The sequence below is a fragment of the Sminthopsis crassicaudata genome, chromosome 4 (assembly GCF_048593235.1).
Source record: "Sminthopsis crassicaudata isolate SCR6 chromosome 4, ASM4859323v1, whole genome shotgun sequence".
Lineage (NCBI taxonomy): Eukaryota > Metazoa > Chordata > Mammalia > Dasyuromorphia > Dasyuridae > Sminthopsis > Sminthopsis crassicaudata.
The window spans coordinates 304767081-304791297 of record NC_133620.1 but is presented as its reverse complement, the minus strand read 5'-3'; the positions used below and the strand labels follow the sequence as shown (position 1 = coordinate 304791297).

At 33.5% G+C, this 24217-nt stretch overlaps 1 protein-coding gene across 4 annotated transcripts in view; it reads right to left on the bottom strand.

Moving 5' to 3' along the window:
* Positions 1-24217, bottom strand: part of TBCD (tubulin folding cofactor D) — a 436500-nt gene that overhangs the window by 154556 nt on the left and 257727 nt on the right. For all 4 annotated transcript variants that reach the window (XM_074264992.1, XM_074264995.1, XM_074264993.1 and 1 more), the window contains exon 20: positions 11576-11649. In XM_074264992.1, coding sequence (XP_074121093.1) covers positions 11576-11649 — 74 coding nt within the window. The remainder of the gene's footprint in view (positions 1-11575; positions 11650-24217) is intronic.

Here is a 24217-nt window from a genome sequence, read left to right as displayed (position 1 = left end):
AAAATATTCAAAGTAGCTCTCTTCTTAGTGCAAAAAAAATTAAAAATGGAAACTGAGTGAATACCTATCAATTGGGGAATGGCTTAATAATCTGTGGTATGTGTTTGTGATGGAATATTGTTGTTCTATAGAAAATGATAAGCAAGATGCTCTCAGGAAAAAAACAAAAACAAACATAAAAAAGTCTTCCATGAACTCAAAGTGAAAAATATATAAAATTATATAAAGCATACAAAGCAATAGCAATGTTCTGGGATGACTAGCTGTAAACAACTTTGCTATTCTCAGCAGTACAATTATCCTTGACTACTCTGAAGGACTTATGATGAAAAAATACTATTCATACGTAGAGAAAGAACTGATTATGTGTGAATCCTGACTGACGCATTCTTTCTTCCTCTATATCTCTCTCCTTTTTTTAACTTAATTTTTCTTGAGGGTTTTTATTTTCACTAGGGTGGGAGATGTATATTTTCTTTCACAACTTGACTTTTATGAAATGTTTTGCATTACTTCACATATGGTTTCTAAATTGTGGATGGGGATAAAGGAGAGAACTTAGAACCAAAAACATTTAAAAACAAATGTTAAAAAAAAAATTTGTTTTGAGTGTAAATGGGAAAAAGTATTAAATAAATAAAACATTAAAACCTCTCCCCAAATTAGGTGCGATTCTTCTTTTGGGAATTTTTATTTTTATTCTCTGACCAAATATAAATTGGGAAATGGATATTGGTCTTATATATTTCTCTTAGTTGCTTATAAATCATGGATACTGACTCCACTGAGGGGATTTGATATAAAGATTTTTCCAAGGTGAATGCCTCCCTTTTTTCTTGTTAAACAGTTTGCATATGCAAAGGCTTTTCAAATTTATATAATGAAATTTATATAATTTACCTTTTTAATCTTCTCTTCCTTATTTTGTTAATTATTTACAACCTAGCTAAAGGATCAAAAAAGAGACAGAAGGCAACATTGCTACTACTTGGACTACCATCTTTGTCCCCATACCCAAACCACTAGACTTTCTCCTGACCCACCCACAAAGCCATTATTGAGGAGAAAAGTATCATTTCTTCATGACCATCAGTACCACTGTTGCTCAATAGAAGCCCTAAACTACCAGTTTTCACAAGGAAGCACTAAGGTGGCTCAAGGGAAAAGGCCCTAGGTCTGGAGTCAGGAAAATAAACCTGAATTTAGCTGAAGCATCAGATATTTCCTATATGTGAGACCCTGGGAAAGTCACTTAACCTCTAGCTGATTCAGTTTCCTGAAATGTAAAATGGGAATAATAATAGCACCTATCTCCCAAGATTACTGTGACTAATGCATTAATACTTGTAAAATGCTAGCACATGACTTGGAACATAGAATTACCTGTTTTCTTCCTCTCCCTTATTTACTGCTAACCAACTGCCAGATGTAAGGCAAGTTAGGCAGTCTAACTAAAGAATTCTGGAAAAAAAAAAAACCTCTGAAAAAAGGTGGGAGATAATATGTACCAGACAAGTACCCATTTGACCACCAATGGAAATCTCACTGAAAAAAAGAGGTATTAACATATGTTTTACCATCAAAATCTAAAGACTATGGATTTTTAAAAAATCTAACTTGCAGTTGAAATCTTTCATAAATATTATCTTCTCCACTGTACATAGTAAGGACTTAGTAAATGCTTCATTCATTCAATTTAATATCTGTGAAAGGGACCAATTCATGTTCTTCTTTTCTGGTCTTTAAAGAAATTGTGATGCATTTTTAAAGATTTTTCATTGATCAACATTTTCTCTTAGGTTTATTTTGCCCTATTTACTCTAAGGATGCTACAACTCAAATATTCTGGAAAATCATTATCACTGTCTTTTCCATACCATACTTACTGTTTCTATGTTGTTGTTTTTTCTTTGACTTAAATTATTGTTCAGAATGTCCTTGTTACATATCAGTGAAGGCTGGGCAAACTTTTCCACTTACCACGTTTTTCTCTGAGAAATTTTTACATGAGACTAGGTATGTAGATATATGAAATAGGTATAAAAACATACCTACAATAAAAGTATAATAATAATAAATCATAATTTCATGACTCCCCCACACACATTCAGTTATAAGACCCCACATGGGGTTACAATCCATACTTGAAGAAGCTAGATTTTAGGGAAATTTCTTTTTCTCCTAATTTCCCTTGTTGGTAATTTATTAAAATTGTACGCTCTCTATATTTCTGTGTTTTTATGTATATGCATTATTACTCTAGATTTAATTACGAGCTCTATTTTTTATTGACGGCACATGGTGATAAAAATATTTTTATTCCTTAATGTTCCCATTAAAAAAAGCTATTTTTCAACTCTAAATTAAGCAACTATTAAGTCATTTCTAAATTTTAAAGTCTTATACTATTATTGTGTCACTGCTGGCAAATTATTTTTTCTTTGTTTTAAAACGCTACAGTATAAGGTCCAGGCTAACTCTCTGGAGGGGTTCAGGATCAGTCAGTCTGGATCCACCAAAGACCTTGATCTTTAGGGGGAGAAGTGAAGGAGGCAATGTGGCAGCTTGCCAAAGATGTATCCTAGATTATGGAGTCCAGAGTCTCTACCTTCTCTCCTCCTTATCCTGCAGCCAAGTGACCCTGACCTCTCTCCCTAAGCCCTCCAATTACCTCACCATCATACATTCAGCAAGTGCCAATCATGAGCAGAGCCATCACATTACCATATCTAAGTATGTGCTTATAGAGCCATTATTTCGAATCAAATAGATTAGCCTTAAGTGCTCTGCTGTCTGATTCAATTACACCTTTTCAGAGTTTCAGCCCTCTACTTTACAGCATTTTGTTGTTGTTATTGGTGCACTGATATAGTTCTTTCCAGCATAATATTATTTCCTTGTTTAACTCTTCTGACAAGTTTTTTCTCATACTATATTTTTCTTACAGCACTTCCCACTTAGTTGTATTTACCTAGCCCACTATCTCATATTTTGATTATGTTTATTTGCTTTTTAGAAACATTTCTTATAAACTATTAATTATGGAGTTTGTTTTCTTATCCATTCTTGTCATACTCATTTTACTGAATTGTTCATTCTATTAACATTTAAAGTTTTAAGAACTAGGCTTATGTTTTTCTTTATTTCCTATCTTTTCCTTCAAGGCATAATAGTTTTTTATAATCTTGCAGCATTTACTTTTGATTTTTTTTCTTTTTTTAATTAATATTACATTCATAATTTTCTTGAATCTCAAATCATCGACCAACAGTTTATATAAAACCTTTCATAATTCTCTGTATTCCTCATATTTATCATTTATTTTAGCACAATAATATTCTATTGCATTTAAGTAATATATTTTTTAAATCACTTCTCACCTGATGTATCTAATTTGTTTTGAATTTCTTGTTATCAAAAAAGTGCTGATATGATTATTTTGGCATTTATCCTATCCTAGATGCATTAATTTTGTGGTGCAGAAACTTTTCAGTTTCTTGTCATCAAAACTATTTTATTTTTCACAAATATCTTTATTCCTTTTTTGGTCAAGAACACATCTCCTACCTATTACTAAGAAACATATATAATCTGGTTCTTTCCTAATTTTTTTAATGATATGAACTTTAATAGAATAATCACATACCTATCTAAAATATATTTGGGAATATAGCATATTGGTCTTGGTCTATGCTTAATTTTTGCCAGATTCCTTTCCAGTCTTTCTTGCTATTATCAAAGAAGGAATTAATTCCTGAATAATTTATGTAAAATACATAACGTAAAAATGATCTATCACTGGGTTACTGAATTCCATTTTTTTTTTATTCCAACATGTCACCCTTTTATCACAGAACTAGCTCTCTTATTTTTAAAATAATAATAGATGCTTTGGAAGACTATTGCTACTTTACTTTTCATTATTTCTATTGACATACTCCTTATTTTTCCATTCTATTGCCATTCAGTTTTCTCCAAAGGTCTATCATACCTAGTTTTTCTAATATTCTATTTACTTTTTTAATTTCTTTCTTGTTTGTTTTGTGGTTTGATTTGTCTAAATCTGAGAGTGCAAGGTTGAGATCTCCCACTATTATAGTTTTACTGTCTATTTCTTCTTGCAGTTCTCTTAACTTTTCCTTTAGAAAGTTAGATGCTATACCACTTGGTGCATATATGTTTAGTATTGATATGGCTTCATTATTTATGCTACCTTTCAGCAGGATATAGTTTCCTTCCTTATCTTTTTTTAACGAGATCTACTTCTGCTTTTGCTTGATCTGAGATAAGGATAGCTACCCCTGCTTTTTTGGCTTTACCTGAAGCATAATAGGCTCTGTTCCAACCTTTTACCTTTATTCTGTATGTATCTCCCTGCTTTAAGTGTGTTTCCTGTAGGCAACATATTGTAGGGTTCTGCTTTTTGATCCAATCTGCTATCCGTCTCCGTTTGATGGGATCGTTCATCCCATTTACATTTACAGTTAAAATTACTAATTCTGTATTTCCTGCCATCGTATTATCCCCAGATTATGCTTTTTTCCCTTGACCCCCCTGATCCCCCTCCCCGATATTTAATTTACAGACCCCCCTTGTGACGCGCAACCCTCCCTCTTTTTTTTTTTTTTTTAGGATCCCTCCCCCCTCCCTCCAAGTCCCTTCACTTATTCTCCTTTTCCTTTTCCCTTTTCCTCTCCCCCCTTTTAATGAGGTGAGAGAAAATTCTCTGAAAAACAAATATGTTAATTATTTACTCTTTGAGCCTCTCCTGATGAGAGTAAGATTCACACAATGATTCTCCCCCTCACTAAGTTCCCTCAGATATGGTGTATTTTCTATGCCTCTTCCTGGGATGTAGTTTCCCTCTTTTTATCACTCCTTCCCCTTTTTCTGAACCGACCTCCTTCCCTTTACTACACCCCCCTTTTTTTCTTTTATATCAGTAAAATCAAATTATCCTTGAGTATTTTTTATATACCCACAACAGAGTTATAGTTCTCAAGGGTTCTGTGTACCTTTTTCTGTTTCTCTTCAGTCTTGTGGATGTAGATCAAATTTTTTGTTTAAATCTGGTTTTTTTCTTAGAACATATAGAATTCCTCTGTTTCATTGAATGACCATCTTCTTCCATGGAAAAAGATGCTAAACTTAGCTGGGTAGTTCATTCTTGGTTGCAGTCCTTGATCTTTTGCCTTACGGAATATCAGGTTCCAGGCCCTTCTATCTTTTAATGTGGAGGCAGCCAGATCTTGGGTGACCCTTATTGTGGCACCTTGGTATTTAAATTGTTTTTTTCTAGCTGCTTGCAGGATTTTCTCCTTTGTGTGGTAATTCTGCAGCTTAGCCACTATATTCCGTGGTGTTCTTTTTTTAGGGTCTATTTCAGAAGGAGTTCGATGAATTCTTTCCACATCTACTTTCCCTTCTGTTTCTATTATCTCTGGACAGTTCTCCTTGATAATTTCCTGTAAAATAGAATCTAGGCTCTTTTTTTGGTCATAGTTTTCTGGAAGTCCAATAATCCGCAGATTATCTCTCCTAGATCTATTTTCCAGGTCTATAGATTTTCCCAGTAAGTATTTGACGTTGTTCTCCAGCTTCTCATTTTTTTTTGTTTTGTTTGACTGATTCTTGGGTTCTCTGTGAATCATTCATTTCTATTTGTTCCATCCTGACTTTTAAGGAGTTATTTTCTTCTTTCACAGTTTTTAGTTCTTTTTGTAAATGCCCAATTTCGTTTTTAAATGAATTATTTTGCTCTATTGAATTTTTTTCCATTTCCCTAATTTTTTTTTTTGAGAATTATTTTCTTTTTCCAATTCAGAAATTCTATTTTCTTGAGACTTTTTTATCTTTTCCAATTCAGAAATCCTACTTTCCTGTGTTTTTTTAACCTTTTCTAATTCACTAATTTTGTTTCCCTGCATCTCCTGTGAATTCTTTATTTTTTCCAACTCCAATTTCAGGACGTTGTTATTCTCTATCATAGCTTCCCTTTCCTTTCCCCATTTTTCTTCAATCTCCCTCAATTTTTTAATAGTGTCTTCTAGGAGAGAGTTATGTGATGGGGGGCAGGGATCGTTCCCCTTTAGGTTGTTATCTGCTGTCTCTCTGCTGTTAACTTCCTCGGGGTTGGATACCCGCTCTTTCTCTGTATAGAAGGAATCTATGGTTTTTCTAGCTTTTTTGCTCATACTTAAAAAATCTTTTGAGGTCTGTCCCTGGGGTAGGAAAATATTTATTTACTTCTTTACCAGCTTCCTCCCAGACCGGATGGATGCAGCGGCTCCTGCGCCTGAGCTAAGATAGAGCTCTGGGAGAGAGTTCCCCACCCCCTCCCTGGAAGTGCCTCAGAGGTGATTAGCCCTGCTGTGCCCGAGGGCGTAGAATAGTAAAGATAGCACGAAGCCCAGCCTATGTGTCCGGGTGGGGCGTGGATGTCTGCAGCAGGTGACGTGAGAAGCCCCTGCGCTCAAACTGGAAGTGTCTGCCAGAAACCACGGTCCCTAGTTCAAAGGTTCCGCTTCTCTGGGACTTCCTGGAGCTGAGTTCCACTCCCTCCAGCTATGCTAGGCAGGGTGTGTTGCCTTGGGCCGTATCCACCCACTTGTCAATCTCTTAACTATTCTCAGGTGGTAGCTGAGGCCACACCCCCTGGTGCCGAGATCTGCTGAGTCACCCCCAGGATTGGGGAAAATCTAATCTGAGTTTTAAAATATTTTGGCTTTCTCTTCTGAACTGCTAAATAATTAGCAGAGAAGAGCTAACAGCCTGTGCCAGATTCCTTTACCTCAGTGGCTTCTCTGATCCCAGAGCCCTTCCCAGCGCAATGGGCGCAGTGTGCCACTACCCCACCGTCTGTGCTGGTCTCTCTTATTCCTCCCCTGAGAACTGACCTTTCCTGTTGAAACTCCAGATTCTCTTCAGCTGGTAAGTTGTGCTTCCAGTCCTCGTGGTATCTATCAGTCCTGGGCTAATTCTGAGACTTAATTTATCTAATTGGTTGTGAGGGAGTGAGGACGTTCACTGAGTCGTGTGTTTCTTCTCCGCCATCTTGGCTCCGCCCCCCCCTTCTTATTTTTCCAAATGAATTTTGTGATTATTTAATCAGGTTCCATAAAGTATTGTATTGATTAGTTGACATATTATTCCTCTAGCTACTTCTACCATTCTATATTTACAGAACACTTTATATATGAATTTAAATTAGAAGTGCTTTGATCTCCAAATATCTTACATATTTTATTTATTGTAATGGAACCTTCCCTCTATATTTGTCTCTTGATTCTGTTATTATTCTATCCAAATATTGCTGATTTTGAGGATTTATTGTGATTTTGCAGAAGTATTATTTCACATAGCATTGTCACACATTCCTTAGAATTTTCTAAATGAACTATCATATTTCATTCTGAAAAAAGAGGTAATTTCCATTGTGCTTTACCTCTATGTCTTTAATTTCTTCTAGAACTAAACGAAATAATCATGGAGAGAGTAAAAAAGAAAAAAGTCCTTGTTTTATTTTTATTCTGGAAATTTCTGGTATATAACAATTGGTATATGCTTGCGTTTCTTTTTAGAGATGTATACTTTTCAATTAAATATTTATTTATTTTTCTTTTTTTTATTACTTTTATAACTTTTTTTTACAGTACATATGCATATGTAATTTTTTTTTACAACATTATCCCTTGTACTCCCTTATGTTCTGAATTTTCCCCTCCTTCCCTCCACCCCCTCCCCTAGATGGCAGGCATTCCCATACATATTAAATATGTTATAGTATATCCTAGGTACAATATATATGTGCTTTTTGATTATTTAACAAAAGTTTCTCTGGGCCTAAACTTTGAGGGGTTTTTTTGTTGGGTTTTTTTTTTTTTTTTAAAAGCATGAATTGTTTTTCACCAGGATGAACAATTTATCTAAATCTGCTAAGATAATGTTTTGTTTTTAATATGATCAATTATATTGCTTTTCTAATGTTGCACTATCCCTACATTTTGGTATGAACCCAACTCAGTCAAGATGAATGATTTTTAAAATAATTACCACAGTCTGTCTGACAATGTTATTAAAATTTTTGAATCAATATTCATTAATGATACTGGCCTGTTCTGCATCTTTCTTCAGTTTATAACTGAAGATCATATTTGTTTGGTAGAGTATTTCCTCAATTTTTGAGAATAATTTGTGTAATGCTCATACTAACTGTTCTTTAAAAGATTGATAGAATTCTTACAATTTCTTCTTTGATTCTTCATTCATTATTTAAAATTTCATTGTTAATTATCCATTATCATTTGTGTATTTTACATGTGCTCCTTGAACTGATTATAATTTTAATCTTCTATAAAGGGTGTGTTCTCTTTTACATGTTTGCAATATCTCACAATTTTTAAAGGTTCCATATAGTATTGTGAAATGTTCATATTCTTTAGCAGTCTCATTTGGAAGATCTTTTTACTAGTTTCTTCAGTAATATGTTTAATTCTATGTTTTTCCTTTTATTCATCAGTATTTTCTTAGTTTTATCCAAAACTGAAAGAGGGCTGTTACAATTTCTTGATTAATTATATTATGATTTGTGTAAACCATAATTCGCTTAATTTCATTAATTTAGTTGCTAAGGCATTTGGAGGACATAAATTTAATATTGATGTTGGTTTGTAATTTATGGTTCCCTTCATCATAAATTTCCTTATTTATCCTTTTTTATGTTGTGAATATTTTTATTTTATTTGATAATGTAACTGAAATGCCTTCTTTATAGATTCACCAATGCATAGTAAATTTTGTTCTAGTTTCACATTTTTGTTCTGTGTATGTCTTTCTTAAAATTTTAAGTGTGTTTCTTCTAAGCAAAAGACTGTAGAGTTTTGTTTTCATATGCAGTATGTCACTTTTCCCTTTTATTTGATCTATTTTACTCCATTTCTTCCCCATTCTTCTGGATGACAGTAGACTCTAGAAGTATTGATTTCCATTCTCCTCAGGCAGGAAAAAAGGTTTCACTAAGCACTAATACCTGAAAATTATAGTTCCTGTCAGGTCCCAATTCCTCCCTTCTTTGCTCCCTCCCTTCCTTTCTCCCTCCCTCCCTCCCTTCCTTCCTTCCTTCTCTGTTTCTTGATCATCACTTCTTTTTGACCACTGCTCTCACTCTTGTCTCTGTGTACTTTAAGAAAGATATCTCGGTGTTCTTTCCATTGTTGTTTAAACTATATATTTTTCTTTCTTTTCTAAGATTTTTTCCTTTTTTCTTCTGAGGATAACATTATTTATGTGTCTTCCCAGATAACTGCACGTGTTTACCTTTCTTGTATTTCTATTTCTGAGCTGTCTGCCAGGGTCTGATTTTCTATACAAGAACACTAAAAATAATTGTGTTTTTGTTTTTTTGTTTTCCTAGAGATTTTTGGAATGTCCATAATTTTTCATTTATGATTAGGCTCAGATTTGCCCAGCAGGGCAGAAAGTCAATAAGCATTTATTAAGTGCATACTATGTATTAAATACTGGGGAATACAAAAGGGGTTGGGGGAACAAAAGACAGATCCTGTATTGAAAAAGTTTATAACCTAAAGTAGATCTCCTTGAATTGAATCTTGAGCTTCTCTGCTCTTCAGAAGACTTTTTTTTTTTTTTTCATTTTGTCCTGCATTTTCTGGTGAGTATAAAATACTCTTGTGTTATTTGAATTTCATTTGCTCTATTTTTTGCTTTTACTTTTTCGTAAAGCTGACTCCTGAGATTTAAGGTTTTCTATTCTGCCAATTACATCAGCTTTAGAGGCTACAAATTCTGCTTTCATATTTATCTCTCCCTTAAACCAAACAAGAATAATTTTGCTATAGTTCTATGTTTTCCTTCTACCTCATCAGGTGTATTTATTTTCCTTTGTCTTATAATATTTATTCATGGACATATAGGTTAGTTTAGCTGATCTGGAAGACATATTTAGTTTTGTTCTTAACATCTTCTCTGCTTGTTTATTTACTTATGATCAAGACCCTTCACCTAAATCTTCTTCACGCTGAGATCTTGGTTTCATTTAGAGTTTACCACTTACTCAATTTATGATTCATTCGCCCAAAATGGGGGTTATCCCAGAGGATGGGCTCCCTTCCATACTATGCAGTTCATGCTTCACTAACTTTAGTCTCTCCCTCAAGGATGCCAGTTGTCTTTCCCACAAGCAACCTCAAATACCACATATGCTGACATCTAGCCCCAGTTTGCTTTTATTCTTCTTTCTTTAATTATTGTTACATGCCATGATGTAGTTCCAACAAAAGCAAATTTTTGCCTTTTAGTTTCCCAGGGTACAAGAAGGGAGGAAGGAGTAGGAGAATAGGTAGAACTGAGTTCTATTATGAGCCTGTGGGTCAGCTTGTACAGTCCTGCCAGAATGTGGTAACTAGTGACTGAAGGGGTGCTGAATTAGCACATTAAGGGTTAGTTCTCATTTGTTCTTTGATCACAGAGATAGCTGACACTACATTATATATATAATTCATTTTGAAGAGGTCTGACAAGTCAAAAGGAGGGAGGGAGGGAGGATATGTTGATCATATGATCTGGATTTCTGTTTGTTCAGTTGTTTTTCAGCCCTATCCATCTTTTCATGATCCCATTTGGAGTTTTCTTGGCAAAATTAATGAAGTAGTTCATCATATCCTTCTCCAGCTGATTTTACAAAAGAGGAAATTGAAAAAAAAAAACAGAATTAAGTGACTTGCCCAAGGTCACATAGCTAATAAGTGTTTGGGGCCAGATTTAAATTTAAGAAAAATAAGTCTTCCTGATTATTCCAGGCTCAGCACTCTATTCAGCAAACCATGGAATTCAATAAGTGTTTGTTTCTTTGTTTTGTTTTGTTTTTAATAAGTGGGTTAATAAACATTTATTTATTGAAAGGCATTGCTAAATGCTTTATTTACAAATATTATCTCAGGGTATATCTAAGTGGTATTGTGACCTCCTCTTCCCCCATCCCCATACCAATCCAGAGACTATAATTCACTTGAACACTACTATTAATTCCCCTTCCCAAGTCATGAGCCCAGGCTCCTTAAGTACCTCATATATAGGGAGTTTGCTGCTGTAACATAAGGAACACTAGGACTTAGACAACTTCCCTATCACTATGCTTTCCAGACTCTTGAGCAATGATCTGATCTCTCATTATATAAGAGAATCCTTGGGTCTTCCCAACTTTGTTGTTACTAAACGCTTCTTTTGATTTTTAATTTGTACTCCCAATGGCTAGCATATAAGCATGCACTTAATGCATTTTCATTTATTGAACAAAAAGCTATTGACCTAAAAAGGGTTGAATACCTGACACTTTTTTGGTTAAATTCTACAATAATTTAAACTAGAGTTAGTCTTGTACATTAAAGCTGATATATTTTCCCTTATACACTTACCAGCAAGAGATAAAGAGAAAACCAGGATTTCTGAAGAGTTGACTAAGCCTTCATATCACATAAATATAATTACAGTTACTATTTATCAGTCATAGGAAAAATGGAGGCTGATTTTGAGGCAGTTTCAGGTGACTGATACTTACTAGTGGTAGTAATGTATTCTGGTGCTTGTGGAGTAAGATTATGTAACGCCTTTGTTGATAGCCCTCGAATAACCCTGAAAAAATACAGGAAAATTATTTTTATGCTTTTTTAAAAGCAAGCTAGATTTATTTAACAAAAAAGGTAAGGAGATAATAGAAAAGACTCTATAGATCTGAGAATTATTGTCTGTTTAATTAAGACTACTAAGATTATAACAAAAATAAACTAAAATGGGAAAAATCATAGAAAGAGGCAGTGTTCTATTAAATTAAAACTGAACTGTTTTATATAACATTGAATTGTGATTCCCCATGCCCTCCCAAAATTTGTGATCTTTCATCTCATACACATACACATATATGCATATGCAAATATATGTGTATATACTGAGTGGGAAGTATCTTTTATTTCTCTTTAAATTCTTTGTTGGGGACAGCTAGGTGGCGCAGTGGAGAGAGCCCCAGCCCTGAAGTCAGGAGGAGTTCAAAGCTGGTCTCAGACACTTAATGCTTCCTAGCTGTGTGACCCTGGGCAAGTCACTTAATCCCCAGCCTCGGGGGAGAAAAAAATAAATAAATTCTTGGTTGGACAGGGAATATCTATTTCAAAAATGCTTTTTCCTATAAGAAGTGTTAAGAAACTCCTTAATAAACACGAATGGATTAGAAGGCCTTGGATTAAGCCAACTGAGGACATGAATGAAATAGCTACTAATTGATTGAGAGAATCAGTTATATCTCTTGGTCCAATATAAGCTTGATAACTGTAAAATTAGTTGAGACCATGAGAGATAACAGTTTAGAAAAACTGTTGTGGAAAGGTTACTCCACTACTTTTCCTAGACCTGTTTCTTTCTGTAATTAAACTTGCCAAAGGACCAGGGAAAAGAAAAAAATCAGACTATTCTAAAAGGAACAAAGTTTTGAGGACCTGCTTTTTATTTTTTACCCTATTTATAGGTATATTTTAACCTATTTTTCTTGGAGAGTATAGTAAATGAGGAATGGGAGGATGAATAAAAGTAGTGTTTTTCTCTCTACTTCTACTATTTAGCAAGGAAATCACTAGCCAACACAAAAAGCAGGCTTAAAAAAGGAGGAAAGGAGAGACACAGACTAGGGAAGCATCTGGCAAAATGCTAACTGACAAAGGAAAATTGTGAAAATTTTATGAGGACAAAAAAAAAGGCTTTTGGGGTTCTGGAATATGAATTATCTTGGAGATGTGTATTTCTCTCTATTCATATAAATTATGTGTATGTTCAATCTTCTCAGTGATGCAGAGGATCTGAACCACAGACTTAAGGAAGGAATGTTTTGTTACTATTGTTCATGCTAATGAACACCTTTGCTTTGGGTTTATTTTGTTAAAAGTAAACCAACTTGACTTTAACTACCAAATCCAATTAAGATGGGGGGGGGGGAGAGAAAAGAGGCACTAGGGGAATGCTATACTATGGGAGATCATCTCAGATATGTCTAGAATGCCCTCTGAATTTTAAAGGCTTTCTAGGGAGGTTCCTGTTTGGAATTCTTCTCCTTCAAAGTGTTAGTAATGTAGAGATTCACTAATAAAATTTTCTTTTCTGATTGTGAATAGTTTATTTTTCAAAGTGCTTATTATAGTATTTCTATAAAAATTATTTCAGGAAAATTTCAATGTAATCTATGAAAAAGAGAACCATAAAGGCTTAGTGACAAGAGCACTCACTACCTATAGATGGGTGATTATGCTTGTAGTCAGATGAAACTAAGTGAAGACTATATTTAATCATGTCATAAAAATGATGCATTATTAATATGAATGCAGTACTGATATGTATATTGATATATGTCAATATATACTATTATTATATACTTCAGTGAAATGTAAACTAGTTTGTAAAGTTATACGTATGCATTTCTGTACTTGACCAATGTTTACCTACTATGTATAATTTTCTTATGTATAATTATATATAACATGATGACTGTATTTTGATTTTATATACATATATATGTATATATATGCATGCTTTTCTTTCATAAAATGAATAATATGTTATTAGGCACCTGCATTCAATATTACTGTGCTGGCAAGTTACTTATATGAAATATGAAGAATGCTAGCTTGTACCTTTATAGGCATCTTGATATCACAAATTAATTACAGGAACTGTATGCAACAATAAGTGGTAAAGCCCATTTCAAACTTTCATCTTTTTAAGGCATTGAATGATAACCTGAGTGACCTACTTAAAGATTACAAAAAGTGAAAAACTTGAATATTCCATTCTTGATTTGTAAAGAGGTTTTGATTTGTACAGAGGATTAAACCTGGAGTGGCTCAGGCATGCCACTTTCAGACTTTGGCTAGTGTAAAAATGTGTTTAACATTTCTTTTCTCCTTTTGGGAAGGAGTTTCTTAATCAACTTCAGAGGACCATACATCTTTGGCCACTGGATGAAAGCAACTGACCACATATATGAAATGTGGAAATGACTGGCTGAGAGGACTTAATGACATCCCTTCAGCAAATATTTTTATTTAAAAAATAAGCTAGTCATCTCTAGAGGGAGCCAATACTATGGCCTCTGGCATTTGAGAGGAGAGTTATCTATTAAGAAAAGATAGTTATTGAGGACTTATGCTTCACATTTGCTCCTGTGCTTCTAGGACAGTGGAACAAAGGAGAGAGGGAATTTCTTTTCCCTTATCCTTTAGCAAGAGTGTCTTGCATCAGTCAGTTTAACTACAGAAAGGAACAGGTCTAGGGAAGCTAGTGGAGTAGCATTTCCACAAGAGTGCTAGGCCTAAAAGGAACAGTGTAAGAAAGACATAGGGGCTCTACAAAAGAGACAAATTCACTCATTCTGTATTCTATTAGTGTAATCTGGGTGTATCCTTTCTTCCTGCTAATGTAATCTGTATTTCTGAATACCCCAGATTTAAGAAGGGAATCCTTTTGTTTTAACTAATGTTCATGTAATTGCCTTGACTTTGAGTTGACTGTTTACTATTGAAAGTAAATCTATTGGTATGGCTCATGGGTACAAAAGAGATACACGATTTTAGACATGACTACTATGGTAATTGGCTACATAAGTTTGTTTTTTCTTTTTTTTTCCCCCACTGAAGGAGTGAAGAGATTTGAAAGGAAGACCTGAGGCTAGTAATAGTGTTGCCTCCCCCCCAAAAGGAAATAATGATCACTGAAACATTTTTCAATGTACAGAAAAGAAGAAAGTACAGAAGGAAATACAAACATGCAAGAAAACCTTGAAAGTAATACAATTAATTTTTTAAAATATAGGTAGATATATGATGTAATGGTTGGAGCATTAGGAATTGGAGTAAGAAAGAGCTACATTCAAACTCTGCCTCAGATATTTAATTATTTGTGTCTTTTTGGACAAATCATTAAACATCTTTCCGCTCCAGTTTCCTCATCTATTTCCTAGGAGTGTTTTAAGAATAAAATGAGATATCTTTAAAGTATTTTTTCAAGCTTTAAAATGCTAGTTGTTATAATTATTACTGTTGTTATTTTACTTTTATAAAAAGCAAGCCAAGAGAGAGTATTCTGGGAAGAGGGTGGAGCAGGTCAGAAAACTTGCAGCTCTCAAAATTTCTTCCAGAAAAAGACAGAACATTACCTTAGAGGGGATGTAGAGTAGCAGAAAGAAACAAAAGTCAAGGTAAAGAAATGGTTCTTCTAAGACACTCTAGAAGCTTCATAGAACCTGACCTCTAACGAAGGTTCAATCTAAATAAACTGCAAACACCTTTAGGCCAATTCTGTGGAATCAACAAATAATAAGCCTTGAGGGCAGCTGGGGTTAGAAGGCAGCAGCAGCCTAAGAAACTTTCATCTCTTTGACAACCTAAACAGCCAAGTAAAAGATAGGAAGTAAAAGAGTAACCTTCCAAAGTCAAGGAATACATCCATACTGACTCACACATTTGGAAAATGCAGTATTAGTTAGAGGAGAGAGGACTTGCAGATAAGCAAAATCCCAGGTTTCAGTTCCAGAGAAAAATAGGACAAATATAGTTTGTATTCACCAAAGGGATTGCAGGGAGTAAGATCATTTATGGAACAATGAAAAGGGGGTTAGGAATGAAGAGAAGAAACCAAGATTGAGCACTGACCTCAGAAAATAACAGTAAAGAGAATTTGAGATTTGGAGGCATAATTTCCCATATCTCAGGACTAGAACTTGATCACATTAATAGGTGCTAAAAATAAAAGTTAAAAAAAAATAATAATAATAAGCAAGCAAAAGAAAAAGGATCTAACCATAGATAATTACAAAGTTACTATGGGAATTAAGAAGATCAGGGTTCATATTCAGAGGAAGATAATGGAGCTTAAAAAAAAAATCTACTTTTTCAATAAGAAACATCAAATGGTCTGAAAGTACAAAAAGATTTCTTAAAGGAACCTAAAAAGGATCTTAAATATTAAATAAGGGAGATCAAGGAAAAATGGGGGAAGGGAAAAGGAAACCAAGAAAATCAAGAAAAGTATAAAAAGAAAGTCAATCAACTTGAAATAGAGAACCAAAAACTTGAAGAAAATAATTCCTTGAAAACTAAAATTGAGCAAAGGGAAGGTAATGACATTTTCAGACACAAAGAAATAATAAAAGATAATCTAAAGAATAAAAATAAAATAGAATATAAAACATCTCATCAGAAAAACTGCCTGAAAATTATGATTTAAAAAAAAATCAATACAATAGTATAAGAAATTAAGGAAAATTGCCCTGAAATTCTAGAAAGCAAAGCAGAAATAGGAAATAGAAATAGGAAATAGGAAAAAATCCACCAATCACCACCAGAAGGAGACCCCAGGAATAAAATGTATTGGGATATTATATCCAAGTTTCAAGTTTCCCTGGTAAAGGAAAAATACTGGAAACAACAAGAAAAAGAAAATTTAAATATCCTGAAATTACACTAAGAAATACACAAGACCTAGCAGTTACTACATTGAAGGACCATTAAGTCCAAGAATACTATATTTCATAAAGCGAAAAAAAACTAGGGATATGAGCAAAACTAGGGATAATTTAACCAGCAAAGTTCAGCATAATCCTGAATGGGAAAATTTTTTCAAACTGAGAGGCTTTCATAAGTTTGTGGAAAAAACAACAGAAGATAAGAGAAAATTCAGAAGAAATATAAAGTAAACATTAATGATCAATTATAAAGCAATCAATAAGATGATATACTTATATATGAAAAAATAATCAATTTTTGATGACTAGATTGATCAATTTAGTTTTATATAATTTAATAGAAAGGCTTGGGTTGAGAGTATAATGGGATAATTCAATTATCTCATACAAATGAAGCCAGAAAAAAAAAGGGGGGGGGGAAATAAATAAATACAAAAGAAGTTAGTAGGGGGGAAAGTAGGTACTGCTGAAAGCTTACTCTCATCAGGGATGGATTACAGAGGGAACATTATACATACATACAAACATATAAACATATGTACACATACATGGGTATAAAAATCTTCTAAATCGAGAGAAAAGATTGAAAGGGGATAGGTTGAGAGGAGAGGATAAAGGAGGGTTTCTTGGAGAAGTAGTTGAGAAATAGGAGATTAAAGTAGGATGAGAATGATAGGAAAAATAGGAAAGATATACAAGTAGTTATAAGTAAAATGTATAACAAGCAATTATAGCTTAAAATGTGAATGGGATGAATTTATCCATATATAAATATAAACATAAAACACTTTTTATACAAGTAACAGATCTAAAGTTAGTTAATACTTATTGTCCATGGATAGGTAAAGCCATGTAATTATTAAATGACAATTTTGTCTATACATGGCATTCCAATTAATTATTATATTTTTTTTTAAGAGTGTTTTTTTTTTTTAATTTTTTATTTTATTTTATAATTATAACATTTTTTAACAGTACATATGCATGGGTAATTTTTTACCACATTATCCCTTGCACTTACTTCTATTCAGATTTTTTCCCTTCCTCCCCCAACCCCCTCCCCCAGATGGCAAGCAGTCTTATATATGTTAAATATATTACAGTATAATTTAGATACAATATATGTGTGTAGAACCGAATTTTTTTGTTGCACAGGAAGAATTGGATTCAGAAGGTAAAAATAACAGTTTACATTCATTTCCCAATTCCAATTAATTATTAAAAAATTATTTTCCTAAGTTGAAAAATAATAACAAAGTTTAATAGGAAGAAAAGGTGAGGAACTTCATAAAAACCAGAGAAAAGAAGATATAAAGTCAGAAGTATTAGATTTTAAACAACATTATAAAGTAAAAACATTTTTGATATATTATGGGTAACTTTGATTATTCTTTAAGGATTTTTTCCCAAAGTATTTTATTTTTCCAAATAATGCAACGGTAGTTTTATACATTCACCTTTGCAAAGCCTTGTGATCCAAATTTTTGTCCCTGTTTCTTGCCCTCCCACCTCTCCCAGAGGAAGCAACCAACATAGGCTCAATATGTGCAAAACATATTTCCATATTCATCATGCTGTGCAAGAAAAATCAGATCAAAAGTGGAAAAAAAAAACAAAGAAAAAGGAAAACAAACAAGCAAGCAAACAACCACCATCAAAAAGGTAAAAATACTATTCTTTGATCCACATTCAATCTCCATAGTTATCTCTCTAGATACAGACTGCTCTTTCTATCTCAAGTCTGTAGTAATTGACCTGAATCATCACCCCCTTGTTGAAAAGAGCTGAGTCCATCAAAGTTGATTATCACATAATCTAGCATAGAATGTTCTCTTATTTCTGCTCACATGACTCAGAATCTGTTCATGTCTTTTTTTTTTCATAAAATATTTTTATAAATATTTTACTAATTTTATAATTATAACATTTTTGACAGTACATATGCATAGGTAATTTTTTACATTATCCCTTGCACTCCCTTCTGTTCCAAATTTTCCCCCCCTTTTCTCCACCCCCTCCCCTGGATGGCATGCATTCCCACACATATTAAATGTTATACTATATCCTAGATACAATATATGTGTGCAGAACCTAATTTTTTTGTTGCTGTTGTTGCAAAGGAAGAATTGAATTCGGAAGGTAAAAATAACCTGGGAAGAAAAACAAAAAATGCTAACAGTTTACACTCATTTCCCACCGTTCCTTCTCTGGATTCTGTCCATCATTGTTCAGTTGGAACTGAATAAGATCTTCTCTTTGTTGAAGATATCCATTTTCATCAGAATACATCCTCATACAGTATTATTGTTGAAGTGTATAATGATCTCCTGGTTCTGCTCATTTCACTCAGCATGAGTTCATGTAAGTCCAAGCCTCTCTGTATTCATCCTGCTGGTCATTTCTTACAGAACAATAATATTCCATAACATTCATATACCATAATTCGTCCAACCATTCTCCAATTGATGGGCATCCATTCATTTTCCAGTTTCTAGGCACTACAAAAAAGGCTGCCACAAACATTTTGGCACATTTCCCTTCTTTAGTATTTCCTTGGGATATAAGCCCAGTAGTAAAACTGCTGGATCAAAAAATATAAACAGTTTGATAACTTTTGGGGCATAAATCCAGATGGCTCTCCAGAATAGTTGGATTCTTTTACAACTACACCAACAATGCACCAATGGCCCAGTTTTCCCACATCCCCTCCAACATTCATCAATATTTGTTCCTGTCATCTTACCCAATCTGACAGGTGTGTAGTGCTATCTCAGAGCTGTCTTAATTTGCATTTCTCTGATCAATAGTGACTTGGAACACTCTTTCATATGAGTGGAAATAGTTTCAATTTCATTATCTGATAATTGTCTGTTCATGTCCTTTGACCATTTATCAATTGGAGAATGGCTTGATTTCTTATAAATTAGAGTCACTTCTCTATATATTTTGGAGTTGAGATCCTTATCAAAACCTTTAATAACTGTAAAAATGTTTTCCCAGTTTGTTACTTCCCTTCTAATCTTGTTTGCATTAATTTTGTTTGTACAGAACCTTTTGATAGAATCAAAATTTTCTATTCTGTGATCAATAAATGATCTCTAGTTCTCCTTTGGTCACAAATTCCTTCCTCCTCCACAAGTCTGAGATATAAACAAACTATCCTATGTTCCTCTAATTTAGTTATGTTCTCGTTCTTTATGCCTAAATCATGGACCCATTTTGATCTTATCTTAGTATGTGGTGTTAAGTGTGGGTCCATGCCTAGTTTCTGCCATAATTATTTCCAGTTTTCCCAGCAGTTTTTGTCAAGTAATGAATTCTTATCCCAAAAGTTGGGATCTTTGGGTTTGTCAAACCCTAGATTGCTATATTTATTCACTATCTTGTCCTGTGAACCTAACCTATTCCACTGATCAACTAGTCTATTTCTTAGCCAATACCAAATGGTTTTAGTGACTGCTGCTTTATAATATAGTTTTAGATCTAGTCCTGCTAGCCCACCTTCACTTGATTTTTTTTTTTCATTAATTCCCTTGAAATTCTCAACCTTTTGTTCTTACATATGAATTTTGTTGTTATTTTTTCTAGGTCATTAAAATAGTTTCTTGGGAGTCTAATTGATATAGCACCAAAAAAATAGATTAGTTTAGGGAGTATTGCCATCTTTACTATATTCGCTCGACCTATCCAAGAGCACTTAATATTTTTCCAATAATTTAAGTCTGACTATTTTTGTGGCAAGTGTTTTGTAATTTTGCTCATATAATTCCAGACTTTCCTTTGGTAGATATACTCCCAAATATTTTATACTATTGAGAAGTTATTTTGAATGGAATTTCTCTTTGTATCTCTTGCTGTTGGATTTTGTTGGTAATGTATAAAAATGCTGAGGATTTATGTGGATTTATTTTGTGTCCTGCAACTTAGCTAAAGTTATGAATTATTTCTAATAGCTTTTCAGCAGAATATACTTATAAAGTATATTAGAGAAGGGTTCTCTAAGTATACCATCATATCATCTGCAAAGAGTGATAGTTTGGTTTCCTCATTAGCTACTCTAATTCTTTTAATCTCTTAAGCTCTTATTGCCGAGGCTAGTGTTTCTAGTACAATATTGAATAGTAATGGTGATAGTGGGCAACCTTGTTTCACTCCTGATCTTACTGGGAAAGGTTCCAGTTTATCGCCATTACATATGATGTTTACTGAAGGTTTTAAATATATGCTCCTAATTATTTTAAGGAATAGTCTATTTATTTCTATACTCTCAAGTGTTTTTAGTAGGAATGGATGTTGTATTTTATCAAATGCTTTTTCTGCATCTATTGATATGATTTTATGGTTTGTTAATTTGGTTACTGATATAGTCGATTATGCTAATAATTTTCCTAATATTGAACCAGCCCTGCATCCCTGGTATAAATCCCATTTGGTCATAGTGTATTATCCTGGGGATGATTTCCTGTAGTCATTTTGCTAATATTTTATTTAAGATTTTAGCATCAATATTCATTAGGGCGATAAGTCTATAATTTTCTTTCTCTGTTTTCAACCTACCTGGTTTAGGAATCAGTACCATGTGTGTGTCATAAAAGGAATTTAGTAGGACTCCTCCAATATCTATTTTTTCAAATAGTTTATATAGCATTGGACTTAATTGTTCTTTAAATGTTAGATAGAATTCACATGTAAATCCATCTGGTCCTGGGGATTTTTTCTTAGCGAGTTGGTTAGTACCTTGTTCTATTTCTTTTTCTGAAATGTGACCATTTAGACTATTTACTTCTTCTTCTGTTAATCTGAGCAAGGTATATATTTGAAGATATTCTTCCATTTCATTTAAGTTATTGAATTTATTGGCATAAAGTTGGGCAAAGTAACTCCTAATTATCGTTCTCACTTCCTCTTCATTAGTGGTGAGTTCTCCCTTTTCATTTTTAAGACTAACAATTTGCTTTTCCTCTTTCCTTTTTTTAATTATATTTACTATTTATTTTGTTGGGTTTTTTCATAGAACCTACTCTTAGTTTTGTTAATTAATTCAATAGTTGTTTTTTTTTTTTTTACTTTCAATTTTATTAATCTCTCCTTTTATTTTTAGAATTTCAAGTTTCGTGTTTGTCTGGGCTTTTTTAATTCGTTCCTTTTCTAGCATTTTTAGTTGTAAGCCCAATTCACTGACCTTCTCTTTTTCTATTTTATGTAAGTAGGCCTCTAGAGATATAAAATACTGCTTTGGCTGTATCCCACACATTTTGGTATGATGTCTCATTATTGTCATTTTCTTGGGTGAAGTTATTAATTATGTCTATGATTTGCTGTTTCGCCCAATCATTCTTTAGTATGAGATTATTTAGTTTCCAATTATTTTTTGGCCTATTTTCCCCTAGCTTTTTATTGAATGTAATTTTCATTTCATCGTCGTCTGAAAAGGATGCATTTAATATTTCTGCCTTACTGCATTTGATTTTGAGGTTTTTATGTCCTAATATGTGGTCAATTTTTGTATAGGTTCCATGAACTGCTGAGAAGAAAGTGTTCTCCTTTCTGTCTCCATTTAGCTTTCTCCAAAGATCTATCATATCAAACTTTTCTAGTATTCTCTTTACCTCTTTGACTTCTTTCTTATTTATTTTTGTGGTATGATTTATCTAATTGTGAGAGTGAAAGGTTGAGATCTCCCACTATTATAGTTTTGCTGTCTATTTCTTTTTGCAGCTCTCTTAATTTCTCTTTTAAGAATTTAGATGCTGCAACCACTTGGTGCGTGTATGTTTAATATTGATACTGCTTCATTATCTATGCTACCCTTTAACAAGATATAGTGCCCTTCCTTATCTCTTTTAATTAGATCAATTTTTGCTTTTGCTTCATCTGAGATGAGGATGGCTACCCCTGTTTTTTGGCTTCAACTGAAGCATAGTAGATTCTGCTCCAACCTTTTACCTTTATTCTGTATGTATCACCCTGTTTCAGGTGTGTTTCCTGTAAGCAACATGTAGGATTCTGGTTTTTAATCCAGTCTGCTAACCACTTCCTCTTTATGGAGGAGTTTACCCCATTCACATATATGGTTAAAATGGCTAAGTCTTGCTTGCCATCTTGTTAACCCCTGCTTATGCTTTTCTCCTTTCCTTCCTCCTTACCCTCCTCCCCAGTATTAAACTTGTGAGCACCACTTGCTTTTCCCAGCCCTCCCTTTTTAATATCCCTCTCCCACCTTAAAATTCCTCTCCCTATCTTACCCCCTTTCCTCACAATTTCTGTATTCCCTTCCCCTTAGCTTACTCCTTCCTTTTCACTTTTCCCCTCCCACTTTTCAATGAAGTGGAAGGAGTTTCACCATAAATCAAATATGTCTATTGATATGTTCATCCCCCTCCTTTTTTTCTCTCAGATATAATAGGTTACCTTTGCCTCTTCGTAAAATGTAGTACCTCCACTTTATCCTTTTTTATGATATAATTTCCTTTCCACCTCTAGTTTCTAGAACAAATTATACATGTGTTCTTTATATATCTTTATGGCAGAAATATAGTTCTCAAGATTTCTTTTTACCTTTTTAGAAATGTCTTGGACATTTGGAAATCAAACTTTTTGTGTAGATCTGGTTTTTTCATCAAGAATAAATGGAATTAATTTATTTCATTAAATGTCCATCTTCTTCCCTGGTAAAAGATGCTAATTTTTGCTGAGTAAGTTATTCCTGGCTGCATACCTAGTTCTTTAGCCTTTTGGAATATCATATTCCAGACCCTGTGCTCCTTTAATGTGGACGCTGCTAGATCCTGGGTTATCCTTTTTGTGGCTCCGCCATATCTGAATTGTTTTTTTCTAGCAGCTTGCAAAATTTTTTCCTTTGTCTGATAGTTCTTGAACTTGGCCACTATTTTTCTTGGCATTTTGATTTTAGGGTCCCTTTCATTAGGTGATTGATGAATTTTTCAATGTCTATTTTACCTTCTGTTTCTAAACGTCTGGGCAGTTTTCTTTGATAATTTCTTGGAAAATAGTGTCCAGGCTCTTTTTTTCATCATATTTTTCAGGGAGTCCAATTATTCTCAGATCTTCCCTCCTGAATCTATTTTTCCAGGTCTGTTGTCTTCCCAATAAGGTACTTGACATTCTTTTCCACTGTTTAATTTTTCTGGTTTTGATTGACTACTTCTTGGTTTCTCCTTGAGTCATTCAATTCTACTTGTTCTGATTTTCAATGATGTATTTTCTTCACTCACTTTTTTTATATCTTTTTGTAACTGTCCAACTGAATTTTTAAATGAGTTTTTTTCTTCTATGGAATTTTTTCCATTTCATCAGTTTTATTTTTTAGAGAGTTATTTTCTTTTTCCAATTCACTAATCCTGTTTTCCTTGGAGTGGCTTACCTTTTCCAATTCAATAATTTTGTTTCTCAATGATTTGATTTCTTTATCCACTCTGTCTTTAAATGCATGGGATGACTTCTCAAGACTCTCTTGCCAAGCTTCCCTTTCCTTTTCCAATTTCTCTTCTAGTTCTCTTGTGAGAGCCTTTTCGATTTCTTCTATGAGAGTCTTGTGTATTGAGGATCAGGTCATATCCCCCTTAGGGGATTCCTCTGGAGACAGTCTGCATTTAGTCTCCTCAGGGTTTGAAGTCTGCTCTCTATCCATACAGAAGCTATCAATGGTTAGAGCCCTTTTAAATTTTTTGTTCATTT